The following is a 23,449-nucleotide window of genomic DNA, read 5'->3' on the forward strand; positions in this document are numbered from 1 at the left end:
GGCGGGGCCGGGCTTCGGGCCCTGAAGCCTATAGCCATGGGAAAGCAGCACCGCACACCACAACCTGCGCTCGGTGGTGCCTGCGTGGGTAAGTGGCGTGCCCATGGTGGCGAGCCAAAAGGAGAGGGGAGAGACAGTTTCACACAAAGGGAAACAGAGGTGGGCTGGAGGGGCACCGAAGGAGGAAAGAATTGACCCCCTGGGAAGAGGAAGAAGGCAGAGCAGGGTGTCGGGGTGTCACCTCCTCCAGAGAGTTAGGAACAAGCTGTACAAAATTGTCGAGGTTGGGCGCAGAGGCGGTGTGCTTGCTCGCCGGGGCGCGTCCCTGCAATGAGAGAGGGGTCGGCAGGGTTGCAGGGCTGCTTCTTGGTCCCTTCCTGAAGTGTTTTGGGTGGAAGCCAGTGCGCTGCCGTGCGCTTGGAGAAATCGTTTGTCAGTGCCAGAGGAAGAAGTGGCTGGAGAGCAATGACTGGATTGATGGTTGTTCCCTTCCTGGAAGCAAGGTCCTGGCCATGCCAGCCCAGGAAATGTGTGGTACCCCTGCGTACCGGGTGGCCTTGGCCTCACTCTGTCATCTTCTTTCTTCCAGCCACTCCCACTCTGCCGGCTCCATGGCTGCCGTCCGCGAGTGGTCCTGCACCCGCTGCACCTTTCTGAACCCCGTCGGGCAACGGCAGTGCTCCATATGTGAAGCCCCCCGCCAGAAGCCCGACCTCAACCACATCCTGCGGCTCAGCGTGGAGGAACAGAAATGGGCTTGTGCCCGCTGTACCTTCAGGAACTTTCTGGGCAAGGAAACCTGCGAGGTATGTGGCTTCACCCCGGAGCCAGGGCCCAGCGGCTCCCCCTTGCCCGTCATCAACGGCATCTTGCCCAAGCCCGCTGTGCTTGTGGAGCCCAAGGGCACGTCCAAGGAGGAGGCTGCCAAGGCAGAAAGCAGCAGCGAGGACTCGGAGGGGAAGAGCCCCGACGAAGCAGAGCTAGAGAGTGGCTGGGCTTGCCAGCGCTGCACACTGCACAACACGCCGGTGGCCAACTCCTGCTCTGCCTGTGGCGGTCCACGCAAGCTCTCCCTGCCCAAGATCCCTCCAGAGGCGCTGGTCGTCCCTGAAGTCATCACCCCTGCCGGATTTCACGTGGCCCCCTCTACCCCACAGCCATTAGTCTCTGCAGAGATCTCCGATGGTGACGCCGTGGCCATCCAGGGCCCAGTGGCTATGGAGCAAGAGGCCCAGAAGATGCCAGCCTTCAGTCCCTTCTCCCCCGGGCTCCAGAACAACCCCGTGCCTCGAAGCCGCCGGGAGGTGCCCCCCCAGCTGCAGATGCCGGGGTCCGAAGCCTCCCAGCCCGTGGCTCAGAGCGTGGCAGGGCAGAAGGGCTCTCCGCAGGGTCAGGCCAGGACTGCCCCGGCTGCCCGCTTCCAGGAGCTGCTGTCCAACAAGCGGCTGAGCGTGCTGGAGGAGGAGATGGAGGTCAGTCCGTCCCACTGGAAGTGCAGCTCCTGCTCCCTGCTTAACTCTGCTGGGGCTGGTAAATGCGAGGCTTGCAGCACCCAGAAGGGCAGCGACACCATCAATCTGGTGGGGGACTCGGTGAGATTCACCCCGTGCAGCCCCTCCAGCCCTGACTTTACCACCTGGTCCTGTTCCAAGTGCACCCTCAAGAACCCCACCCTGGCCCAGAAGTGCAAAGCCTGCGGCTCCTCCAAGCTGCACGGCTTCCAGGAGCACGGGACGCAGGGCGAGCCGTCCCCCCGCTGCCCCGACTGCGGGGCTTGCGACAAGGGCGGCTGCTCCTCCTGCGGCGGCAAGGCCCCGTCCGCCCGCAAGGTCGCCCGCCTCTTCCCGTCCCAGCTGCCCACTGGCCAGGAGAGGCCGGGCCAGTGGGCTTGTCCCGCTTGCACCTTGCTCAACGAGCTGAAGGCCAAGCACTGCGTGGCCTGCCACACCCCGCAGCAGTACGTGGCCCAGCGCAAGGGCCTCAAGCCCCTGAAGAGACGGGAGAGCATGCACGTGGAGAAGAGGCGGCAGACGGACGAGGGAGAGGCCAAAGCCCTGTGGGAAAACATCGTGACCTTCTGCCGGGAGGTGAGTGCTTGCTGAACTAGTCTTGCTCCTGGCTTCACGTGGAGGGGGCCGCCTTCCTGCCTCCCCCGCGGGTCTAGGGCATCGCTTGGCACAGGCAGGCTGCCTTCGGTGTCTCGGGTCCCAGAGAAGACCTTCACCTGCAACAGCTGGATGCTGGTTGTTAACACTGAAATGTACTATCTTAAATTGGTGTGAGATCATCTCTAGGGTGAAGGTGACCCATCTGAGTTCACTCCCAGCTCGAGGGTGAGGAAGTCTTGAGTGTTAACTCTGAAACCTAGTGATATTTTAAGTCAGCAAGAGAGAACATCTGGGTTGCTGGGGACATTCTTAGGTGGTCAGTACAGCTCCTTCCCTGTCCAGGGGTGAGGGAGGCTGGGAAAGAGTGCGTCCAGGTTTGCTGGTGGCACCGTGGTCTGTGGGCAGCAACTGCGACATGTGTGGGTGTGGGAAACCTGAGGATGCAGCAGGCAGAGGCTCAGAGCACCAGGGGTGCAGGCAGAGGAACTGCTGCCACTGCCAGCAACTGCAAGTGTTCCAGGACCATGAGCTGGGCCTTGACGTTCCTGGTTTTGGTGTTTGTGAACGCACAGCTGCAGCTGCAAATGGCTCACCCCAGTTTTGGGAAGAACAGCTGAGGTTTCGCTGTACCCTGGCTCAGGTGAGGGTCCCGGGAGCGCATGCTATCGCCTTCCCCTCCCGCTGTGGACTATCTGGCTCGATCTGCTGGGTTTCAGTCTCAAACACCACTCTGATGGCCCCATTTTTTTCCCTGAGTGGCATAAGATGCTCCTGTGAATGCTGCTCTTTCTCTGCCCTCCTCTGGGAGAATCCTCCAGTTCTTCTGGACCAGATGGAAAGGGAGGTTTGCAGTCCCATTTTGACGTACAGACAAGGCTTTTCCTGCCTGGTTCGAAGAGTGTGTCCACGTCTGTGCCTCTGCTGCGCGGGCTGGGGACCGCAGAGATGTTTGGCTCGGGAGGGAAGCTGTTGAGAATGATCCTGTTTTGGGGTTGTGGGGTTTTTTAGTTACTACGTGTCCATCCTAACAGACGTGAGTGTCTTTATAGCAGAGAGACCCTGATTCTGCTTATCCCCCTCTTTTAAGCAAGTGAGTAACCTCTTTTGTAGGCAGGGAACATCTGTTACATCCAGTGGAATCAGGCCTGAAGGAGGAATTGTGAGAGATGGCCAAGTTGAATTAGCAGCTTGCCGCTGCCAAGAAGAGGAGTCTGCCTTGCCCCATCCAGCATAGCTCTCGGTCGGAGCCTTGGCTGAGCCCGTTCAGCTTGCTAAGCCAGCAGTAACGGGCTGTTAGATCAGCATGGGCCATCTCCTTAAAATCCCCCTAAAACTAAATCGCTGCTATGTCCTGACACTGTTTATGGCAAGTCAAGGGCTCTGCAGGTCCAAGGGAAAGACTGGTAGGGGTGGTGGGACACTGCCGCTCGCATACTCCTGCTCACTCGGCTCCCGGCACGCCTGCAGCTTCCCACCCATGCTCCTGTTTCAGCTGGCATGTAAGGCAGCCTCCCAGCTTCCTTCCGCTCGCAGTGTTTCACAGGCCGTTCAGCCTTCCCGTGGAAGAGTGTCAGGCTGGCCAAGTGCTCCTCCGCCCGTCGTCCCTGTGCCCCGCGTCGCGTGGAGCAGCCCGCCTTGCTGTGCTGCTCCCTGCAGGGATTTCTGCTCGAGCTCCTGCCGTGGGCGCTCCCTCCTCCACTATTCCAGGGCTGCTTTTTCCAATGCTTCTGGGTGCGTGGCCCCCACTTTCAGCTTTACCCTTTCTTTTCCACCTGGGAGGAGGGCAGAGCTGGCCTCTTCCGCTAGCTGCCTCTGCACGGGGCATTTTAGTCTCATGCTGTCCCCTCTCTTGCTTATGCCTCTGTCTCACACTTCTCTCCTCTCATTCACCATCCTTCCCCCTTTCCAAGTAACAACACGCGTCAGCACGTTCTGCAGAGCTAGAACGACAACCCGGGACTCTTGCTGTCTTGTGCCGTGTTCTGGCACCTCTGCCTGCAGAGCCTTTCCGTGTCCTGGGGGAGGCCCCATCTCTGTTTTCCTCCTCCTCTGCCCGTTCATCTCACAGGGATATTGCTAGTGGCAACTTCTCTAAAGCATTTAGAAAGATGCAAAGGGAGACATCGTGGTATAAAGGTAATTAGCTTCTTAGGCAGGCTTTCCCGATGCTGCTAGGGAACTGCGCTGCTGTGGCTCTCACGTTGCCTCCGTCATCATGCTGGTAGGGTCCATGGGCTCACGTCCAGGCTCCTGCAGCCCTGCTGAGTGCTCTTCTGGCCCTGGTGAGACCCTGAGGAGGGTCTCCTCGTGATACCGAGGAGGCTGAAGGCTTCTTCCTCTTCCGCTGCTTGGAAAAGCACTGCTGCAGCAACTCTACAAGGGACGGAAAGCTCGCGATGCCCACAGGCTGCGACTCGAGGACTGCTGCCTTGCTCTGTGCCCACACGGCCCTGCACGGTGGGTTCCTGAGGAGCACTGGCTGCACCCCGGGAGGCGAGTGTGCGAGGCCGGGATGTGGTGAGGTGAGGTTGCTGGCCGATACAGCAGCTGCTCCCCGTGAGAAAGCCAGCAAACTTGGGACGTGTCCCTTTTGGCCTGCACCAGTATTTGAACGGTGACATCTATTAGCTTAAAAACACCCTTCCACGGAAGAGAAGCTGGAAGTGCTACTTGAGGCACCGTGTAGAAAGCGTTCACGTAGGATTGCAACAAAAGAAGAAGCACAACTACTAGTTCAGTGTGCATAAAAGCTAATTTCAATCAGAGCCGGCTTTTGCTGAAAGAATTCAATTTCATTTAATTAGCAATAACAAAGAAGTCCTGGTTCTTATTTCACCCTGTGTTAAACTGCCTGAAAAAGCTGCCCTTCTCCACTTGGTGAAGTTCTGTGCTTCCATCCTGCCTCTGTGGATAATACCTATAGGATTATCTGCCCTTCAGTCCATCCTATTTTATTTAATATGCGGCAGCTATTGCAGCTGGGCTCGGACATGGGATACCCTCACTCTGGAATCGCTTGCCTGTTCGTGATCTGGCTGAATCCAATTGCAAAAGCTGCCCCTAACACCCTCCGGGGATGTGTCTCAGGGGTGGCACAGGATGTGACACAAGCCCAGCGTGTCCCCGCCGGAGCAGGGCCAGCTCAGCCTTTAGCCCAGGGCTCGGGTTGAGGAGCGTTAGCTTGCCCGGTGGCTCCTCGCAGGCTTGCTGCTCGCGTGCTTTGCCACTTCCAGAGGCAGCCAAGGTCCCCCACGGTCCGGCTTTTAGCACCGGCGCAAAGCGCGAGACGGCCCCTGCCTGGGGAGGCTCCTGTGAAACGGAAAAAGGCAGATTTGTGTCGCGATCTGGAGCTCGGGGGCCGGAGAAGTGAGCTGGCTCGTGGCAGGGCTGAAGGCTGGACCCGATGCACAAAATGCATCTGTGCCGTTGCCAGCAGACAGCCGGCCCCAGACCTGCCTCCCTGGACGGCGTCAGAAGGGGCTGCCTGGGCCAGGCAGGGGGGCTGGGGGCTCCGCGCTCTCCTGGGGGTGCAGCGGGAGCCCCAGGAGGCCCCGGGGAGCTCTGTGCCGCACAGCTGCACACTGATGCTCTCCTTGCCTTTCGCTCTCGCAGAACAAAGTCAATTTTGTAGATGACAGTTTCCACCCTGGGCCCAAGTCCGTGGGATTCCCGGAAGGCGACAGCGTGCAGCAGAGGGTGAAGCAGTGGCTGCGACCCCACGAAATCAACTGTAGCATCTTCAAGGACCGATCGGTGAAGTGGTCGGTGTTCCGGACACCCAGGCCCTCAGATATCCTGCAGGGACTGCTGGGAAACTGCTGGTAAGGGGGAGCGAGCCCGGCTGACACCCTCCTACCCCTTCCTCCTTTCCCCCCTTTCATCCAGCTCCAGATCAGACCCCTCGGCCCTACTCAAACCCGGTTATACCCCCAGGCGTGTACCCCATCCTCTGCCTCACTCCCTTACCACGCGGCTGCGGACTGCCGTCCCCTGCGCTGCACGGCTGGGCAGCTGCCTGCTGCCTGCCCGCGCTCCCCTGAGACCGTCCCGCCTCCCATCCCGCTGGCAGGTTCCTGAGCGCCCTGGCCGTGCTGGCCGAGCGGCCGGAGCTGGTGGAGAGGGTGATGATCACGAGGACGCTGTGCCCCGAGGGCGCCTACCAGGTGCGGCTGTGCAAGGACGGCACGTGGACCACGGTGCTGGTGGACGACATGCTGCCGTGCGACGAGTGCGGATACCTCCTCTTCTCGCAGGTCAGCGGCCCTGGGCGGGGAGAGGGGTGCCGGGAGAGGGTGGGCAGCGCTCCAGGGGCACGGGGGAGGCTCGTCCCCGGCTCTCCCGGGAGAGAGAACTGATGGCAGCGGGAAGAGGTACTGCTGTGAGGCCCCTGCTCCGTGCTGCGTGGGGCATTTGCAGCTCAGGACCCCGCTCTTCCCCGCACCTTCAGGACAGCCGACTCTTTGAGGCGGTAACACAAATCTGTTTAGGCGCCTTTTGGCATTTTCCAGGCTGCGATGGAGAAGTTTCATTTGCAGTTGCTTTTTCCTCACTCCTCCCCTGCACGACAGCCACTTCACCTGCAGGGGAAGCCATCCTTATTCTTCACAGCAAAAGGAAAATATTTTAACGGCTGTGTCTTGCACTGCGAGGGGCTGAGGGAAAGCTGCTTCTTTCCTCTGCGGGGAGGTCTGGCAGCTTGGCTTTGCCAGGGAGGGACCGTGGAGAGTGAGATAAATCAGCTTGTTTCGAACCAGTGCCCGGTTGCTCTCAGCACACTCGGGTGGCATCTGCTAGGATTAACAAAGCTCCCTCAGCCACGTCGAGACGTCGCTGCGCGTTACGCCCTGCCCTGCCTGCCAGGCCCAGGGGCGCTTGCTGGGATCACGTCCATGAAGGAGACTGAGAACGTCTTTATTGAAAATCAGGCAGCAGAATCTGCCAAACAAAACAAAGTGCTGCTGTCAGGAGGAGACGGGGACCCAGGACTGCTGGGTGAGACTTCGTTCTGCGAATCCCAACCCGCTGCTTTCAAGTACGCACAGCCCCAAACCGCATCGTGCGTAGATGTCGGGACAGGACTCCGGCTGGGGAAACGGGGCCTGAAGATGAGTATTTGGGGAACTTTAATGTCGACAGAGTTTGCAGAGTCCCTGGCTTGCGTGGGCTCGGTAGCCCGTGCCCTCGCAAGCGTGGAGGCAGCTCGGTTCTGGGGTGACTGTGAATTGCGTCGGAGCTAACGGGCAACAGTCTTGGCCAGCTGAGCCCCGCTTAACCCTGGCTCCGGGCAGAGGGGCAGGGGTTCGGGCAGGGGCTTTGCGCTGTGCAGGCACAGGTCCGGCACCGCCAAGCCTGGGCTGCCTGGCCGCTTTCTCAGCCGAGTGGGGACACTGAGGGGGACAAAACAATTGCCAGCGCTGCTGGGTGCCGGTCCTGTCAAGGAGAAACTTTAGAGAGGGGAGGAAGGAGGAGTCTGTGTCTACAGTTTGCCTCACGGTAGAGAGAGAGGATCCAGTCAGACACATTATTTTCAGCATACGATTTGCCTGGCGTCTTGGTTTTTTTTTTTCTTTTCCATCCAGCTTTCCTCTCTAAAAATTTCAAGGCTGCTTTTCTTTTTTTTTTTTTTTTTTAAGATTGAAGGTTTTCACACAGGCTGGGCTTGCTTTGCCTTTGTTTCCAGGGGCACCTGAATCGTGACGAGATTTTTCTGCCAAGCGTTTAGCCATGTGAGCTGAATGTGGGGGCTAAAAATGGAAAAAGGGAGAGTTTCAACAATAAAGGAAAACCAGGCTCTTATCAGAGTTCCCTGGCTGCTGCTCAGGCACAGAAATAAACAACATGGATTTTGTTGAACGGGGGACTCAAAAACCAGTGAAAAGCACTTGTAAGCTTTCTTTATCCATCGGAAAGAAATCTTCACCGCCCTCCTTCCCTCTCCCAGCTCTTGGCTGCCGCCTGCAAGTCGCAGGCAGCCACTGTGTACCAGTGCTTTTCCCCTGCCGCCCTCCAAGCACCGGGTACTGAGCCCCATTTGCCTGGGGCCCGAGCCCAACAAATGTCTCTTCTGTCCTCGTACGCCTTCCTCTTCGCGTCCTCGCCGCAGGCAGGGGCTGGGGCGGAGGTGTCTCTCCCCCACCTGAACACGCCCAGGAGTAAAGCACGGCCGGTGACTGCACCCTGCGGCACGCCGAGGACCCACGATGGTGGCTCGGACGTAGCGGTGAAGGCTGTGCCCTGAGCCCGCGTCGCCGTGGCCGATGGAGGCTTTGCAAACCTCTGAGTGCATTAATGCAACTTGCGCATTTCTTTCTGAATCCGAATTCAGCCCGGCGATGCCAAGAGCCATAGCCTGGCACCAGAGCAAAGCGACTCCGGGGAGAGTTCCCCGCTGCAAAACTTGCGTCTTCTCATTACATCTTGCCACTGGCCCTGTGCTGGAGTAGAGGAGTTTGTCCGTCTGCCTGTGAGCTTTCGGAGCGTGTCCTTGAAACCGCGTCTCTGTTCCGTGGGTGAAATCTAAATCAGTCTCACGGCCGCGTGTGCTCTAGGCAGCCTCCTCCGCCAAAGGCGCATTGGTTTTGGTTTGCAGTGGTGTGCGAGTGAAAGGCAGGTGTGCCGGGTGTCCTTGATACCCTCTTCCATTCCTAAGCATTCTTTAAATCCGGGTTGAAGCAGAAGGAAGGGACCGTTAGCTTACAAGGTGGACACCCACCCCTGCCAGCCTGACTCTGGGCACCCCGGGATGCAGCTGCGTCGGCAGCCTGAGCGTTCATGCCGGGATGTTTTCCCAAGGGGAATTAAACTGTGCAAACAAAACGCTGAGCAGGCAGCAAACGGGGTCACCGATGGCCTCCTGTGCACAAGCTCCTGGTGGCCTGGCCTCGCTGCTCCTGCCTCTCCCGTCTCCCATTGCCACGGGAGGACTGGCAGGGGTGGGCGAGCGGGGCTTTGCCTCGTCTGTACGCACCGCCTTCGCTTTCCCATCTGCTGCCTGGGACAGCTCGTGACGTGTTTCTCCCTCTTTCCGCAGGCGCAGAGGAAGCAGTTGTGGGTCGCCCTCATTGAGAAGGCTCTGGCCAAGCTTCATGGTTCGTACTTTGCCCTCCAGGCAGGGCGTGCTATCGAAGGCCTGGCTACACTAACGGGTGCCCCCTGCGAGAGCCTGATGCTGCAGGTCAGCTCCACTAACCCTCGCGAGGAGCCCATTGACACTGACCTCATCTGGGCCAAAATGCTGAGTTCTAAGGAGGCTGGGTAAGACAAGGCAGGAGGGTGCCGTGGCAGGAGCATGGGCGCTCGGAGAGGGGGGCGAGGGGGGCCGCTCTCATTTGTAGAGGCTCAGAGGAGAGGGGCTAGTGCATTACCGAAGGCGGGGACCACCGCCCTTGGCATTCACCTGGAGCATTGGCAGAGCTCCCCCTCTAAGCTCTGAGAAATTATTTCTCCTTTGTTTAATTTTCCTGTGAAATCAAAATCCTGGTGAGCTTTCCTGTGCACGTTTACTGCTGTCTTGAGGGAATTTCGAAGTGGCTGGCATTGAGCCCGCTTGCTTTGCTTTTGAGGGTTTTTTTTTTTGTATTGTTAAGTGCTTGACCCTGCACGTATCTCCCACCCATACACGGCGTCTTTGCTGGCCGTACCTGGGCACGACTATAGGCAGTCTATAGGCAACAAAGACTATAGGCGACAAAAGCAAAGACCTCTTGGTCATCGCTCCAGCAGGAGGGCAGTTAGGTTCCTGGGCTCTGCGCAGTGGGAATGGGAGTGATTTTTGTTGGGACGGCTGAAGGCAGGGTTGCTTCTGCCAGCCTGCAGTACAGGGCCACGTGGAGGCTGATCGGTCCCCGCACGTGGTGTCCCCCCAAGCCTGGCTGGCGCAGACCTGCCGCCTCGACTAGCCCCCCCAGAACGGGCCGGCTGCCTGCGAAGGGGCTCTCCGTGTGGCTGAGCCCTGCCAGCCAGCAGAGATGGGCAGGGCCCCGGGGCCTGGCAAAAAACGGGTGAGGTTTGGGCAAAGCTCCGCGGTGCGTGGACAGAGCTTTCTGCCCCGCAGGCGCGGGCGCTGCTCAGAGCAGCTTGCCGCGGAGCCCGGGCTCGAGGGCGCACGTGAGCTGGTGGAGGGAGCTCGCTGCTGCCCAGGCAGAGCTCTGGCTGGCAGGGCCGGGGCACTGCTCCGGTCTGGTTGCAGAGAGGGAATATCCTGGAGCCTCCGGGGGGCGGAAATCTGGCCTGTGCTTTCCTCGCCCGTGCCAGGCCTGGCAGGACACTGAGGGTTTTGCTGTCCCCCACGCAGGTTCCTCATGGGCGCGTCCTGTGGTGGAGGCAACATGAAAGTGGACGATGTGGCCTACGAGAGCATGGGTCTGCGTCCACGGCACGCCTACTCCATCCTGGACGTGCGGGATGTCCAAGGCTTCAGGTGAGTTCAGGGTGGAGGCTGGTGTGGCACAACAGACGTTCCTGCCAACCCTGGCGACAGATAATGGAGTGCGTGCTGGACAAGACCTTGGGGACTCTTTGGTGTCCCATCCTCGTGGCCAGCAAGGGCTGTTTCTCCATCTCAGGGTGTCACATGAATGCTGTTGTCCCGTAAGCCTGGCACTGGCTCCACGTCCAGGGCCGCTCTGCTCCAGGGTGCCCTGTGGTGCAGAATGGTTCGCCTGGTCTTCTCGCAAGATGCAGAGGATTGAGTTGAGCTCTTTCAACTCAGTAAGGCAATCAGGACACCTTCTCACCTTTGGAGGGTGGGGGGATAGAAAGAGGTGCTGCCCCTGAGAGCCCGGCTGCTGTATGAAGCCCCATTTCAATCCATGTCACGCCTGGGCTTGTGCAGCTCCAGGCACATGCTTGGCAGCCAGCCCCTTCCCGGCCGAGCTCCTTCCCCGCAGCGCCCGGCTGGAGGCCCTTTGGGCAGGGAAGGGCAGAGGGAGCTGCAGCAGGTCCAGAGCTGCAGGACGTGGGCATCTGGGCCCACAGTGGGGGTGGCAAAGCAGGTCTGGGATGCTGTGAGGGCTTTGAAAGGCAGGGGCAGAAGTGGTGTGGTCCCCTCTGGCAGGGGCTGGCTGGGTCTGCAGAGCTGGGAGAGCATCTCAGAGGTGATCTTCCTTGCGCTCTGCTTCCTCCTGGGCCTCTGACACCATTTTTCCCCTTCTCCCAGGCTACTGAGGCTCCGAAACCCCTGGGGCCGCTTCTCCTGGAACGGCAGCTGGTCTGACGAGTGGCCGCACTGGCCGGCTCCCTTGCGTCACGACCTGATGCCCCACGGCAGCAGCGAGGGTGTCTTCTGGATGGAGTACAGCGATTTCATTAAGTACGGTAGTGCCCAGGAGGCAGAGGCTGTGGGGCGGGAAGCCAGGCAGGGGACAGAAAATGGGTCATGGGCGTCAAGACATGCCCCTTCCCTGGAAACATTCAAGGTTGGACAGGGCTCTGAGCAACCTGCTCGAGTTGAAGATGTCCCTGCTCACTGCAGGGGGTTGGACTGGATGGCCTTGAAAGGTCCCTTCCAACCCAAACCCTTATGCGATTATAAGATGGGGCAGGCAGGACCGGGCATCCCCAGGGGGATGCGGGTGACCCGCCGGGTGGGGGGTGCGTGAGCTGCAGCGTGCTGGGGCAGTGTACCCACGGAGGACCCCGCCGGGGCTGAGCCCAGCTTCCCCACAGGTATTTCGACTCCGTGGACATCTGCAAGCTCCATTCGGACTGGCACGAGGTGCGTGTGCAGGGCATGTTCCCCAACAAGGCCAACGGGCCAGTGACGGTGACGTCGCTGACGGTGTTGGAGCGTGCCGCCCTGGAGTTTGCCCTCTTCCAGGAGGGCAGCAGGTGAGCAGGGCAGCACCCCGGACCGGGGAGAAATCCCAAACACATTGCCCTCTCGCCCCGTGCCATCCCTTGGGGTGGCCGAGCTCCGGGATGGGTCCCCACCGCCGTTTCTCCAATCCTCAGGGTGTGCTCATGTTTTAGCTGAAACCCAAGCCCTGAACACGCCCTGGTTCCTGGGGCTGGGTACCTGGGGCAGCGGGAGGACTTTTGCCCTGGATCCGCCATCCTGGCCTCCAGGTGCTCTGCGGGGCGGCGCTCGGGTGACGTGTGACCCTTCTCCCCCTCCCGGCGCAGGCGGTCGGACACGGTGGACAGCCACTTGCTGGATCTGTGCATCATGGTTTTCCGGGCTACCTTCACCAGCGGGAACAAGCTGAGCCTGGGCCGGCTGATGGCCCACAGCAAACGAGCCGTCAAGAAGTTTGTTAACTGCGACGTCATGCTGGAGCCGGGCGAGTACGCCGTCGTGTGCTGTGCCTTCAACCACTGGAGCACCGGCCTGGCAGGCCCCGCCGCCGCCCAGGGTAAGGGGCTGGGCTGCCCTCCCCACCGCGATGCCGGCGGAGACCTTGGGGGACACAGAGGTGGCAAAGTCCTTGGTCTGTGCCGTGGGGCCCTTGCTGGAGGTGGAGGTTGCCTGCACGTGCAGCAGCCCAGCAGCACCCTGCTCCCGGGGGTTGTGGGCTTGGTGACAGTCTCACTGATCCCCCCCTTCCTCTCCGTGTCTCCGCAGCATCCAGTCCCACCAGCAGCCGACCAGCCACCGATTATTCCAGCTATATCCTGGCCATCTACAGCTCCCGCCTGGTGATGGTGGAGCAGGTGGAGGCACAGCCCACCACGCTGGCGGACGCCATCATCCTGCTGACCGAGAACAAGGGCGAGCGCCACGAGGTGGGTGCGGGTGGCACGGGGCAGGGGCTGCGCTGGGGAGGGAGACGACGCTGCCGGCGGCAGCCTGGACCCTGCCTCCGCCATGTCCTCAGTCTGGCCGGAGTCGGGCAGGGCTGCACCAGCTCTGGCTGCCGCCTAGTCCCCTCCTACCCCATGGATGCCCCTTTTCTCCCCGGGGCAGCATGGGGTACCCCAGCAGATGGGCAGACCTCGGCCAGAGGTGGAAGATGCTGGTCGAGGGGTTGAGATTTGGAGGCAGGGGTGCCGGGAGCCTTCACACCCCTGACCCTGCTGTTTGCCCCAGGGCCGCGAGGGGATGACCTGCTACTACTTGACGCACGGCTGGGCAGGGCTCATTGTGGTGGTGGAGAACCGGCACCCCAAGTCCTACCTGCACGTCCAGTGTGACTGCACCGACAGCTTCAACGTCGTCTCCACACGCGGCAGCCTCAAAACGCAGGACAGCGTCCCCCCCCTGCACAGGTCCGGGGTAGGCAGGGGCCGCTCGGAGCGGGGCTGCCCGGCGAGGAGGGCAGGAGGCTGGGAGCAAGGCAGAGCCCGGGGCGGGCAGGGAGGCGTGGGCAGGGGGTGACAGGCAGGAGGTGGGCTTGCCGGGGCACAGGCAGCTGCCTGGCCTTGAGCCTGTCGCTCTCTTCACAGGCAGGTGTTGGTGATCCTCTCCCAGCTGGAGGGTAACGCCGGCTTCTCCATCACCCACCGCCTGGCGCACCGCAAAGCCACCCAGGCTTTCCTCAATGACTGGATGTCGACGAAGGGCACCCACAACCCGCTGCTCACACCCGAGGTCGCCGGGCTCCACGGCCCCCGGCCCCTATGACGAAGCGCCTCCCCCTCCCCGCTCCGCTCCCCCATTATTTTCACCGAGCCCCTGGCCTGGGGTACCCCCCCGAGCCGTGGGGGCAGAGCCAGAGAGTCACACCCAGCACTTTGCCCTGCGCCGTGGGGCCGGGGCGAGCTCTCAGGGCCAGAACCCGCTCTGCCCGCTGCCCCCCGCCCCGGCACCGCCGGCTCCCCACGCACTTTATGAGGAGCGGCTGGGGGCATGGGGCCATCTCAGGATCCCACCTGCCCCATACCTGTGCCGGGGCCCGGGGCCCTCGGCCTGCCCCGGGCACAGAGCGGGGGGCTGCGGGAGAGGGGGGCCGGAGGTTGCTGCCGCGGCCCTTCCCAGGCACCACGCTCAGGACTCTGCTCCCTCCCGCAGCGCCAGGGCCCCGGCGCTGCAAAAAAAAAGAATATACCTCTGACGTCTGTCCGTCTGTGTGACCCACCGTCTGTCCCCGGGTCCTTCCCACTGTCTTGTTGTCCCCATCGTCTGCTGCCAGGACCACCGTGGCACCGAGGTACCGTAGCCAGGCTGGGGGGTGCCGGGGTCACCCCGCTGTGGTGCCGCTCGTGCTGGCTGCTCATGGCAGGGAGCCGCTGCGGTGTCTGGACCCTCCACCCGCCTCGCCCGTGCCGGGTGCCGGGGCTGCCCCCGCACCACGCTGGCGGCGGGGAGGAAAGGGCGCTGGGTTGTTTTAGAAAGCTGCCGCTGCGGGGTTTTCACTGCACCTCGGGGCGAAATGCAGCGGTGCCCTCCGCCAACGCTGCTCCCGGGTGAGGAGCGAGGCCACGGGGTGATGCCTGGGGGGCTGTGTCAGTGGGAACCCCCCTCAACTCGTCACACAAGTGTTACTATGCAAAGGCGGCCGCTGAAAGCAGTGCCTGGAGAGAAGCCATGCGTCCCGACCCGCCGCCTCCATGCCCTGCGGAGGCAGCGGGTGCAGACCCAGGGTTCGGGGAGCAGCTCCACGTGGCTTTACCATGTTGCCATGTGCTGGGGAGGGGAGGAGGGTGATTTTGGGAGAGGGGGGGAAGCAGAGAGACCCATCTTTCAGAGGCCAAGTCCCGTGGAAGGTAGTGAGCACAAGGTGAAGGCATGCGAGAGCCTCGGGGTGCCGCTGGCCCCGGCGGGTGCTGCGTGGTGGGGGCTGACCCCCACGGTTTTAGGGCACCGTGGCTCTCCGGCTTGGCACGGGCGGGCGTGTGTGTGTACGTGTGCATCTGTGCGTGTGTGTGTTTTGGGGGTCCCCCGGTGTTGCGCTCTCCTTCCCAAGCTGTGTGGAGCTGCAGCTCGGGGCAGAGGGGAGATGCTGGGCCCTGTTCCGGCAGGGATCGTGCTGGGGGGCAGCCCGTGTCCCAAACCCTGTGCCGGTGGCCGGGCTGGGCAGGGGGCTGGGCAGGCCCTGGGGTTTGCCCAGCGTGTCCCTCTGTGTCCCCCCGGGGGGCGGGCAGGGGGGGTGGGCTGCCCTGCCCCCCCGGCCGGGGCTGCTGAGCCAAGCTCTGTCTGTATTTTTGTTTGTTGATCTGTTTTCTCTCTTTCCGGCTCCTTCCTCCTCGGGATGATTCGTCCTTCACTTTTTTCCTCTCTCTTTCTGTCTCTCTGAGCTGTGAATATTTTTAACCCTGTAAATACTGTCCAGCTCTTAAGAAACATAGGATATTTTATCAATCAATTGTAAATCAGATCAGTAATCCCTGTATGATACAAATTATCCATGGGTGGTTTTCAAACTCAGGTTCTGACGGACCAAATAAAGTTTTGTTTTTTACTGAAGCTGCCTGGTTTCGCTGTGCGCGGCTGCGGGACTGCGGCGAGGGACGGTGGGGAAGGGGTGCCAGCCAGCGCTCGGCTGTGAGATTTTGGGCTCTGGGCAAAGAGTTTTTGGAGCCATTTCTGGGGCGCAGCGGGCATCTGTCCGTGCCCCGAGAGTAGAGCTGAGCACAAAAAAAAAGGGTAAAGCTGCGCTTCGGGAAGAGCCGCGCAGGGGAGCAGAAAGAGGCAAAAATAAAGCGAAATCCAGAAATTCCTGTAAACCAGGGCCGAGCAGGGCTGCGCCGCGGCCGGGAGAGGGCAGCCGCTGCCCGCACGCTGCCCGCACCCTGCCCGGCCGGGGCAGGGACTCGGGCTCCCCGGGGCAGCTTGGCTGGGGGCCAGGGCCGCTGTGGGGCTCCAGGTCCCGGCCGGGGTCAGGCACCTCCTGCCTCAGTTTCCCCATCTGCACCACGACACGCTCCGGGCTGGCCCAGGGGCCGCGCTGGTGCCAGGGCCGCGGCCGGTGCATCACCAGAGCCGTGCCAAGGTTGGGGACGAAGGAGCAGCTCCTCCATCCTCACCATCACCCAGGGCAGCACCCAGCCCCGCTCCCGCCTCCCCGTTTGGGCCGGGGGCGAGGCAGGCTGGCGCTGGGGAGAGCTTTCCGGCTGAGCGGAGGCGGCCGGCTGCGCGCCAGCCCGCTCTCGCCCGGGGTGGGCACCTTGAGACCAGTAGGGAGAGACAGAAGGAGAGGATTTCGGTCTTTCTTACAGCAACTTGTAATAGATTTTTCCGGGCGAAACATCTTTGCATTCAGGAGGCCCTGTCACAAGCCATCAGCCTCAGCCGGCGAGAAACAGATGGAGAGTTAATTTTGGCGGGGAGGGCACTGCCGCGCTCCCCTCCGCTCCCCTCAGTCTGTTCAGGCAGAGCGGCCGCGGCGGCAGAGGCAGGGTTTAACCCTCGCGGCCGGGCAGGCTGCCTGCGTGGGCCCTGCTCCCTCCCGGCGATGCCGGGTTGGTTGTGTGCCTAAAACCGCTGCCCGTCGCCAGCACGGGGCTGCCCCACACATCACCGGGGTCCCCCCCCGAACCGGCTCTGTGCTGCTCAGTGCCAAGGACACACCGGGACATCTCGGTGGCCCTTGTCGTGATGGTGGCCGCAGGGCCAGCCCAGGTGGGACACTGCATCTGCCTTCCCCATGGGCCACGGCTGAGCTGCACGCCGGAGAGCCCCGCGCCAGCCAAGGTGCTGGGGGCAAGTCCTGCCGCGCCGGGAGCTCGGCAAGGCAGCGCCCGGTGCAGCCGGGGACACTCGGGCACCGGGCGGGCTGGTGCCTGGAGGGGACAGCATCTCCAGGGAGCAGGCGCGTGGCTGGCAGCGATGCTGCCCATGGCCCCGAGCCACCGGGACACTGTGGGGAGCCCCCAGGACACCCCCGGGGTCACCAGCTGGGCCGAGAGCGGTGGTGTGGCCGTGGCAGGGGTGGAAGTGAAATCAAACTGTAATTGCACGTGATTCACAAGGGTTGAGCCAGCAGTAACTGCTTCATAATTACATATAATTGTGCGTCAAAAGATAAAATTGTATTATTTGACACATCAGCTTTGGAGTAGCGTGTTCCTTCACCGGTAAATTTGTCATCCCTTGACCCTGTCGTGTCTTCAGCCTGAGGTCAGAAGGGGGAGAGGGGGCCGGGCAGTGAGAGCCGTGGGTCAGAAGGGAAGGACGGACGGGCAGAAGGATAGACAGCGGAAGAGGGGGCAGATAGAGGAAAAGCGCTGCTGTACCGACCCATATGAAGAGCAGAGGGGCTGGTAGTGAAGGCAGCTGACAATGAAGGCAGCAAAGCAGGCAGGGGCTGTGACGCCGGGGTAAGACCCCAACCAAGGGGCTGTGGCTATGAAAAGACAAGCAATGGCACAAGTCACCCCGGGGACGGCAGGTCGCGCTTGGTGGGACGAGGCGAGCGGGGCAGGCTGCTGTGGGCACCCGAGTCCACCACGCTGCCCGCTGCTCCTGCTGCCCACCGTGCTGGTGCCCTCCGCGTGCAGCGTTGCTGCTGCTCCTCCCCGGGCAGCCATGAGGATGCTTGGGCAGGCGAAGGCGTTTGCCGTCCCATCGGCGCGGCCACCACCCCTTGACCCGCCGAGCCTGGGGGTGTCTCCCAGGGCCGGAGGTGGAAACGTGGGTCCTTGTTGCGGGATCCAGGCAGACCCCGGCCGCTCATCAGGCCCTGGCACCGGCGCTGCCGGGGCCCTGCGGCTGCGCCGGGGCTGCACGGGGAGGGAGCACGTCGGGGAGCGAGGGCTCGAGCGCTCTCCGTGATTCACTCTGACTATAATGGGAGCTGCTGGTGAATATTTTATGGCTCCCACAGGGCAGATAGAACATATTGTGCATTTTACGCCACAAATCTCCGCCTAGAGACAGAGGGAGGCTTAAAAAAGAGCAGCACCAGCGCTGCGCCGGGCTGGCGAGCGGCAGAGCTGCAGCGCCAGTGCCGGAGCGGGGCTTGGAAGGGCATCGGTGCCCACCCGTGCCACCCTCCTCGGGGTGTGCTCGTGGGCGCCCTGACCCCGGCATCGTCCCAGGCAAGGAGAGTGTTTTGCAGCCGCAGGAACAAGCCGCTGCGGCTGCCGGGCCGGCTGCCCCGGGCCAGGCCCGCCTGCTCTGCGGCTCTGCGGCGCAGGCAAAGTGCTTTGCCCGGGGCTGAGTGCTGCAGGAGGGGGCTCTGCCTGCGCTGCTGCTGCCTGCGCCGGGCTCTGCCTTCCCCTTCGTCAATAATGCAGTCCCTGCCCCGGACCAGCCGCCGGCGCTGTCCGCAATAATGGATCGGGGATGTGAGCGACCGCCCCGGCTCCGGCGAGCAGGAGGCCGTGCCCCCCCCCCGCCCCCGGCCCCGTCCTCATCCTCGGCTGCGCCCGATGCTCTGCCAGGAGCTGGCGAGCGACGGAGGAGCCTTCACCTTCGCACGCGGCAGCCGCTGCCTGCTGCTGCCCAACTTGCAGGCACCAGGATGGGGTTGGGGTCGGGGGGGGGGGGGGGGGGGGGGGGCGGGTGCTGCCCGCAAGGAAGCCCCACGCCCACCCCAACACCCCTGGAGGGAGCGGGTGCTGCTGGGGCCAGGGCCAGGGGTGATGGGGCCAGGTGATGCTTGGGGGGCAGCTGGACCTGCAGGTGGGGGAGAACCCCCTGAGGTCTAGGTCAGCCCTGGGCACCCCCCACTGCCCTGGGGGCAGCCCCCAGCCCGGCGATGCAGGCAGTGGCGGGGACACACGCAGCCACCAGAGAGGGCCAGCCTGGGCCCCTGCTGCACCGCGGACCCCCGCTGCGTCCCCAGCTCTGATGGGGTGAGCAGACCCCTCCGACATCTCACCCCAGCCCGAATGGGGGTAGGGCAGAGCTGCACCCTGAGGGGTGGGAGCTGCTGTGGGGGCCTCACCTGAGGGGTCAGGGTGGCACATGGCCAGGTGGCTTCCCAGGAGGGCTGTGATGGCATCCCGGGGGGGGCTGTGCTGTCCCCCGGCCGGCTTTCCCCAGGGACGAGGCTGAGGGGGTGGCACAGGCACTCGCCCCGCTGGCACCACGAGCGCGGACAGGCCACAGGGAAGGCTTTGCCAGGATGAAAAGGAAAGCCCCAACCCAGAGCGGCTCCTCTCCTCCTCCTGCCCGGGCGAGGGGCTGCGCCAGGGTCCGGGGCCGGCTGGCGCAGCTGGGGCCGCAGCGGCCGCACCGCCCGGGCTGTCACGGGCTGGGCTATCGAATCTGAAAGCAATTAAAGCCATCATCAGCGCTCGCTCGGGGCTGGCTCCAGGCTGCAGGGAAGCTGCCACAACAGATCATGTGCTCGATGCTGCTGGCCCGAGGACCCGGCTCAGCCCTGTGCCTGCTCCCACCCGTGCCCCGACACGCACCGGTGCCAGCCCCAGCCAGCGCCCGCGCAGGGGAGCACGGGGCAGGGCAGGGCGAGAGGCCACGATGAGGGGCCCCGCAGCATCCTCAGCAGGCAGCTGCTCGCTCTTGGTGCATCTTGGACGGGGTCCTGCTGCCCGGGGGCTCAGCAGAGGGCCTTGGCCACCAGCTTTGGCCGCTGCCGCCATCGCCACGTGCTTGTTGTGTCAAGGAGGTGGCCGTGCTGGGCAGCAGGACGGATGGCTCAGGGGTGCTTCCGCGGGTCCTGGGGAGGGCTCAGCACCCTGGAGGTGCTCTCCCTTGGGACACGGTGGGGCTGGGCACGGCTGGGAGCTGCCTGCGCTGGCGGCTTTTCCCAGCAGGGTGGCTGGAGCCCCTGACCCATGGCTCATCCCACACGGTGGTGATGGGGACAGCCCCGGCAGGTCATACTCTGGGGCAGGGGGCAAGAAGAAGCAGACCCTGACCTAGGGAACTGCTGAAAGCAGGCTGGGCGATGGAGGGGTGTGGCGAAAGGTCCACACCCCGGGGCGAGGAGGGGGCTGTCACCGAGCCCCTTCCACCCCGACAGCCACTTCCCCGCTGACGGGGAGCAGCGCCAGGACCCGCTGCCCCCCGCCACCACCGTTTCAGTGAGGCCGCGGCTGCCTGCCCCACAGCCCCCCGGCTCAGGGCCCGATCCAGCCACTCCAGGAGCCGCTCCTGGGGCTAAAACCATCCCCGCGCTCCCGCCGGGGCGGGGGTCCCCCCTCCTTGGGCACCGCACAGTTAAGCAGAAGTTTGCTGGTACGGAAGTTGCACATTGTCTTGAGGCGCATTTTCTGTTTTTTCACTTGTGAAATATTTCTGTCAGAACCAGTTAATGTACAAATTAGCAGCGGTGGTCTCTCTTACGTCTTCTGACTCACTAATTTGACAGGGGGTGTTTCGGTGGCGGAGCTCGCTCTTGACAGGCAAACGGGAGGTCAGGGACCCGCAGGGGGAGGAGGCACCGAGCTGCGGCTTCCCGGGAGTCTTCTCCTTCCTAAGCCCACCCGAACCGCTCCCCTCAAGTCAAGGCTGGAGGAGTTGAGCTTGGGTTTGGGCTCTTTTTACCGAAATCAATTTTTTTCCCCCCCCAAAAAAGGCTCCTGCGCTAGGTAAGGGAAGGGGAAGGGAGCCCGGGGGTGGGGGGTTACACTTTTGGGGTCCCGCAGGCAAACCCGAGGTGCACGGTGGGAGGGAGCCAGCACGAGGGGACGGGGGCACAGCCAGGGCTCCCTGCACCACAGCCGCATCCTTCGCCTCTCGCAAGCCCGGTCGCTCCTGGGAATCCAGCTCTGCATTTGCAGGATGACCCCCCCCATCCCCAACAGCCCCCTCATCCTCCTCCCGCCCTTGGAGAGAAACCGACTGATGCTCACCTTATCTGTGCACATCATCCCTCCAGCCCGGGTTATCGATGAGCCAAGGGGCTGCGCAGCCCCCTTTTATTTCTCTATCTATCTGCATAATCGGGATGTTAATCAGCGGGAAGGGGGGGACGTGGGGCTGCCTGGGGGGCTGGAGGCACCCGCTGGGCGTCACGGCAGCGGAGGCGAGCGGCCGGAGCCGGCCGTGCCCGGGAGACGCGGCCCCAGCGTTGAGCAATGCTCAGGACCATGTCGTGCAATCTGTCCCCAGGCTAGAGGCTCGCACGACAGATGGACCTCGCGCCGTGCCCGGGAGGTCAGCAGCTCTTCGGGCCGTGGAGGGATGCGTGCTAAAAACCACCAGCCTCTGCTCGTGCCACCCTCCTCCGATGCCCAGGGACTGCAGCGAGTCGCCCAGGATGGGGCAACGTTTCCCTCATTTCCCCTCTTTCTACTGATGTTTGCTGAGGGCTTCGTTGGGGGTTGAGCTCTCCACACTCATCAAGTTTACTCCTCAAGACATAAACTCCCCCCAGATGCTGCTGTTAGACCCACCGCGTGCACCAGATGCCTGCAAACTCCTCCCGTTTCGGGTCAGGCAGGGTGCCTGGGTGACCAGATCCAGTGTTTCACATCAGGGCAGCACCCTGAAGAGTTCTGAGCAGTTGCATCCTGCAAAGGTCTCAAACCAGCCAGCCTGAGTGGTCCCTTCCCTCCCCCGAGATTCAGCTCCATCTTCAGACACTTTTTTCCCAAACTGGACCCCTGAGATGCTGCCCCGTAAGAGTGAGACACCAGGCTCCCGAGGCACTAGTCAAGAAACCCAGTTTCAGATCATACTGCGTAGAAGCGGTGGCTCAGTCCAGCCTCTTCCAGGAGCTCCTCGGCAGCAGCACCGCGTCTGGAAAGGAACCGGGAGCTCCCGATTCCCCTTCCTAAATGAAAGACGGGAGTTTGCTTTCCAGGGATGACGCCGTGCCCGGCTGGCAGGCACGACCGCTCTCTGGTCGCGCCGGCGAGGATAACCCACGACACGCAGGGGCTGGCGGCCCTCGAAGAAGTTCCGCCGCAGCATCGCTGCCCTCCTCTTCCCGACTTCACCGTGAACCTGCCCACGCCAGGCGGCACGGCAGCCGCCCCGCTGCCTCTCGCCGGCTTCGCAGGGTTGTTGAGCTTCTCCCCACACCTGAAAGGTCCCCCCCGGTAGGGAGCTGGCCCGAAAACCACCGTGCTTAAGACCAGGAAAGCTGCCTGCTACATCTGCCATTTTCTAGCTTGCTTTTGGCAGGAGCATTCGGGCGAAGAGGGGAGAGCTCTGGACTAACGCAGCAACTTTCCCCCTCAGCCAGATCCGGGCGTCCCCGTGGAGGTGCCACGGCCACGGCGGGGCACCAGCGCAGCGGAGGGACCCTGCCGCGGTGCCGCGGCTCGGGGAGGGCTCCCCGTGGCTTTTAGGGGCCGGTGGGGAGCGACCCACCCGCGGGAGGGCCTGGCGTGGCTGGAAAGCAGAGACAGCTGAGGGATACCCCGGGGCTGCGGGAGAGATCTCCCCAAACCCAGCGCCCCGCCAGGGTGGGCGTCGGGCTCCGGCCGGGGGGTCCTCAGGTCCTCCGCACCCCGAGGTTCTCCGTTAACCGCGTGGCTGCAGGGGCACCCGCCACGCCACGCCAGGCGCGGCCCGGCTCCCCACCCGCCGCCGCGCCGGCTGCGTCCCGCCAGCGGCCGGGAGCGGGACCTTGGCCGGTTGCGCCCCGCGGAGCTGCCGGCCGGGGTCCCCGGCGCGAGGGGCCGCGGGAGCGGCGAGCGCCAGCCCCGCCGCTGCCTGGGAGGGAGCTGCCGGATGCAGAGGCGGCCGGGGCGAAACAGCTCAGGCAGCACAAATCGACTGTGACAGCCCCAGAAAGGCTGAGCCCGGGGGTGCGGAAAAATACAAGTTAGTTTCCTTTTCCTTACCATATGCTCCCCTTCAGCTGTGGGCGGCACGGTAATTACTGCCATCCACCATGCTGGTCTGGCTTGTCACACAGGCTGCCGGCTGCTCCGCGGCGAGGGCCGAGCACAGCGCCGGGTCCGCGGGCAGAGCCTGCCCCGGCCCCGCGAGCCGGGGAGCGGGATTCGGCTTCCCGCTTCCCCGGGTTTGGCCCGTCCCAGCACGGCGGGGGGCGTCAGCAGAGGGGGGGGAGCGAGCTGCAGAGCTGCAGAGTCTCCCGGGGGACGCGTCCCACCTTGCTGTTCACTTTCTGGGTGCCGCTTGCCCACCAGTCTCCCCCCAGCTGCATCGTACCCGGGCGGGAACATCCCCGTCCCGCTCCGCAGGATGCTGCCGGGGAAGGTCAGCGCCAGCTCCCACGCCTGGCTGCCAGGAGAGACCCTCTGGGGCCAGCTACTGCTTGGCCAGATTAGGGGACAAGCTCTGCAGAGTGCCCCAGAGATCAGGGAGGGGGTAGGCTTTGGGCAGGGGCTTGGACCAGAGCATCTCCAGAGGCCCTTCCAGCCCCAGGCGCTCCATGAGGGTGCGGCTGGCTCCAAGCAGGGAGGAGCACCGTGTCCCGGGGAACACGCAGTCACCCCGGCGTGCACAGGGCACGAGCCAAGGCACCGTTCTTCAAGGCTGGGGGCTGCTGGGGGGGGTAGCTCCAGGCCTGGACACCCCCAGGACCGCAGGTCCATACAAAATAGGATGGAGCTCTGCTCCGTCCAACCCTCCAGTCCCC

General features: G+C 63.1%; 1 protein-coding gene across 1 annotated transcript; it reads left to right on the forward strand.

The window, feature by feature from the left end:
• Window positions 1–589: 589 nt before the first annotated feature.
• On the forward strand, window positions 590–13,724 carry CAPN15 (calpain 15). The gene is made up of 11 exons (XM_082006506.1): window positions 590–2,087; window positions 5,721–5,929; window positions 6,178–6,361; window positions 9,139–9,362; window positions 10,402–10,527; window positions 11,266–11,418; window positions 11,775–11,936; window positions 12,231–12,460; window positions 12,670–12,830; window positions 13,135–13,313; window positions 13,491–13,724. The coding sequence occupies exons 1-11, from the start codon at window positions 612–614 to the stop codon at window positions 13,666–13,668; spliced, it is 3,282 nt and encodes a 1,093-aa protein (XP_081862632.1). The 5' UTR covers window positions 590–611; the 3' UTR covers window positions 13,669–13,724.
• The last annotated feature ends 9,725 nt before the right edge of the window (window positions 13,725–23,449 follow it).

This window comes from Phaethon aethereus (genome assembly GCF_964289735.1).
Source record: "Phaethon aethereus genome assembly, chromosome: 15".
NCBI classification, from domain to species: Eukaryota; Metazoa; Chordata; class Aves; order Phaethontiformes; family Phaethontidae; genus Phaethon; species Phaethon aethereus.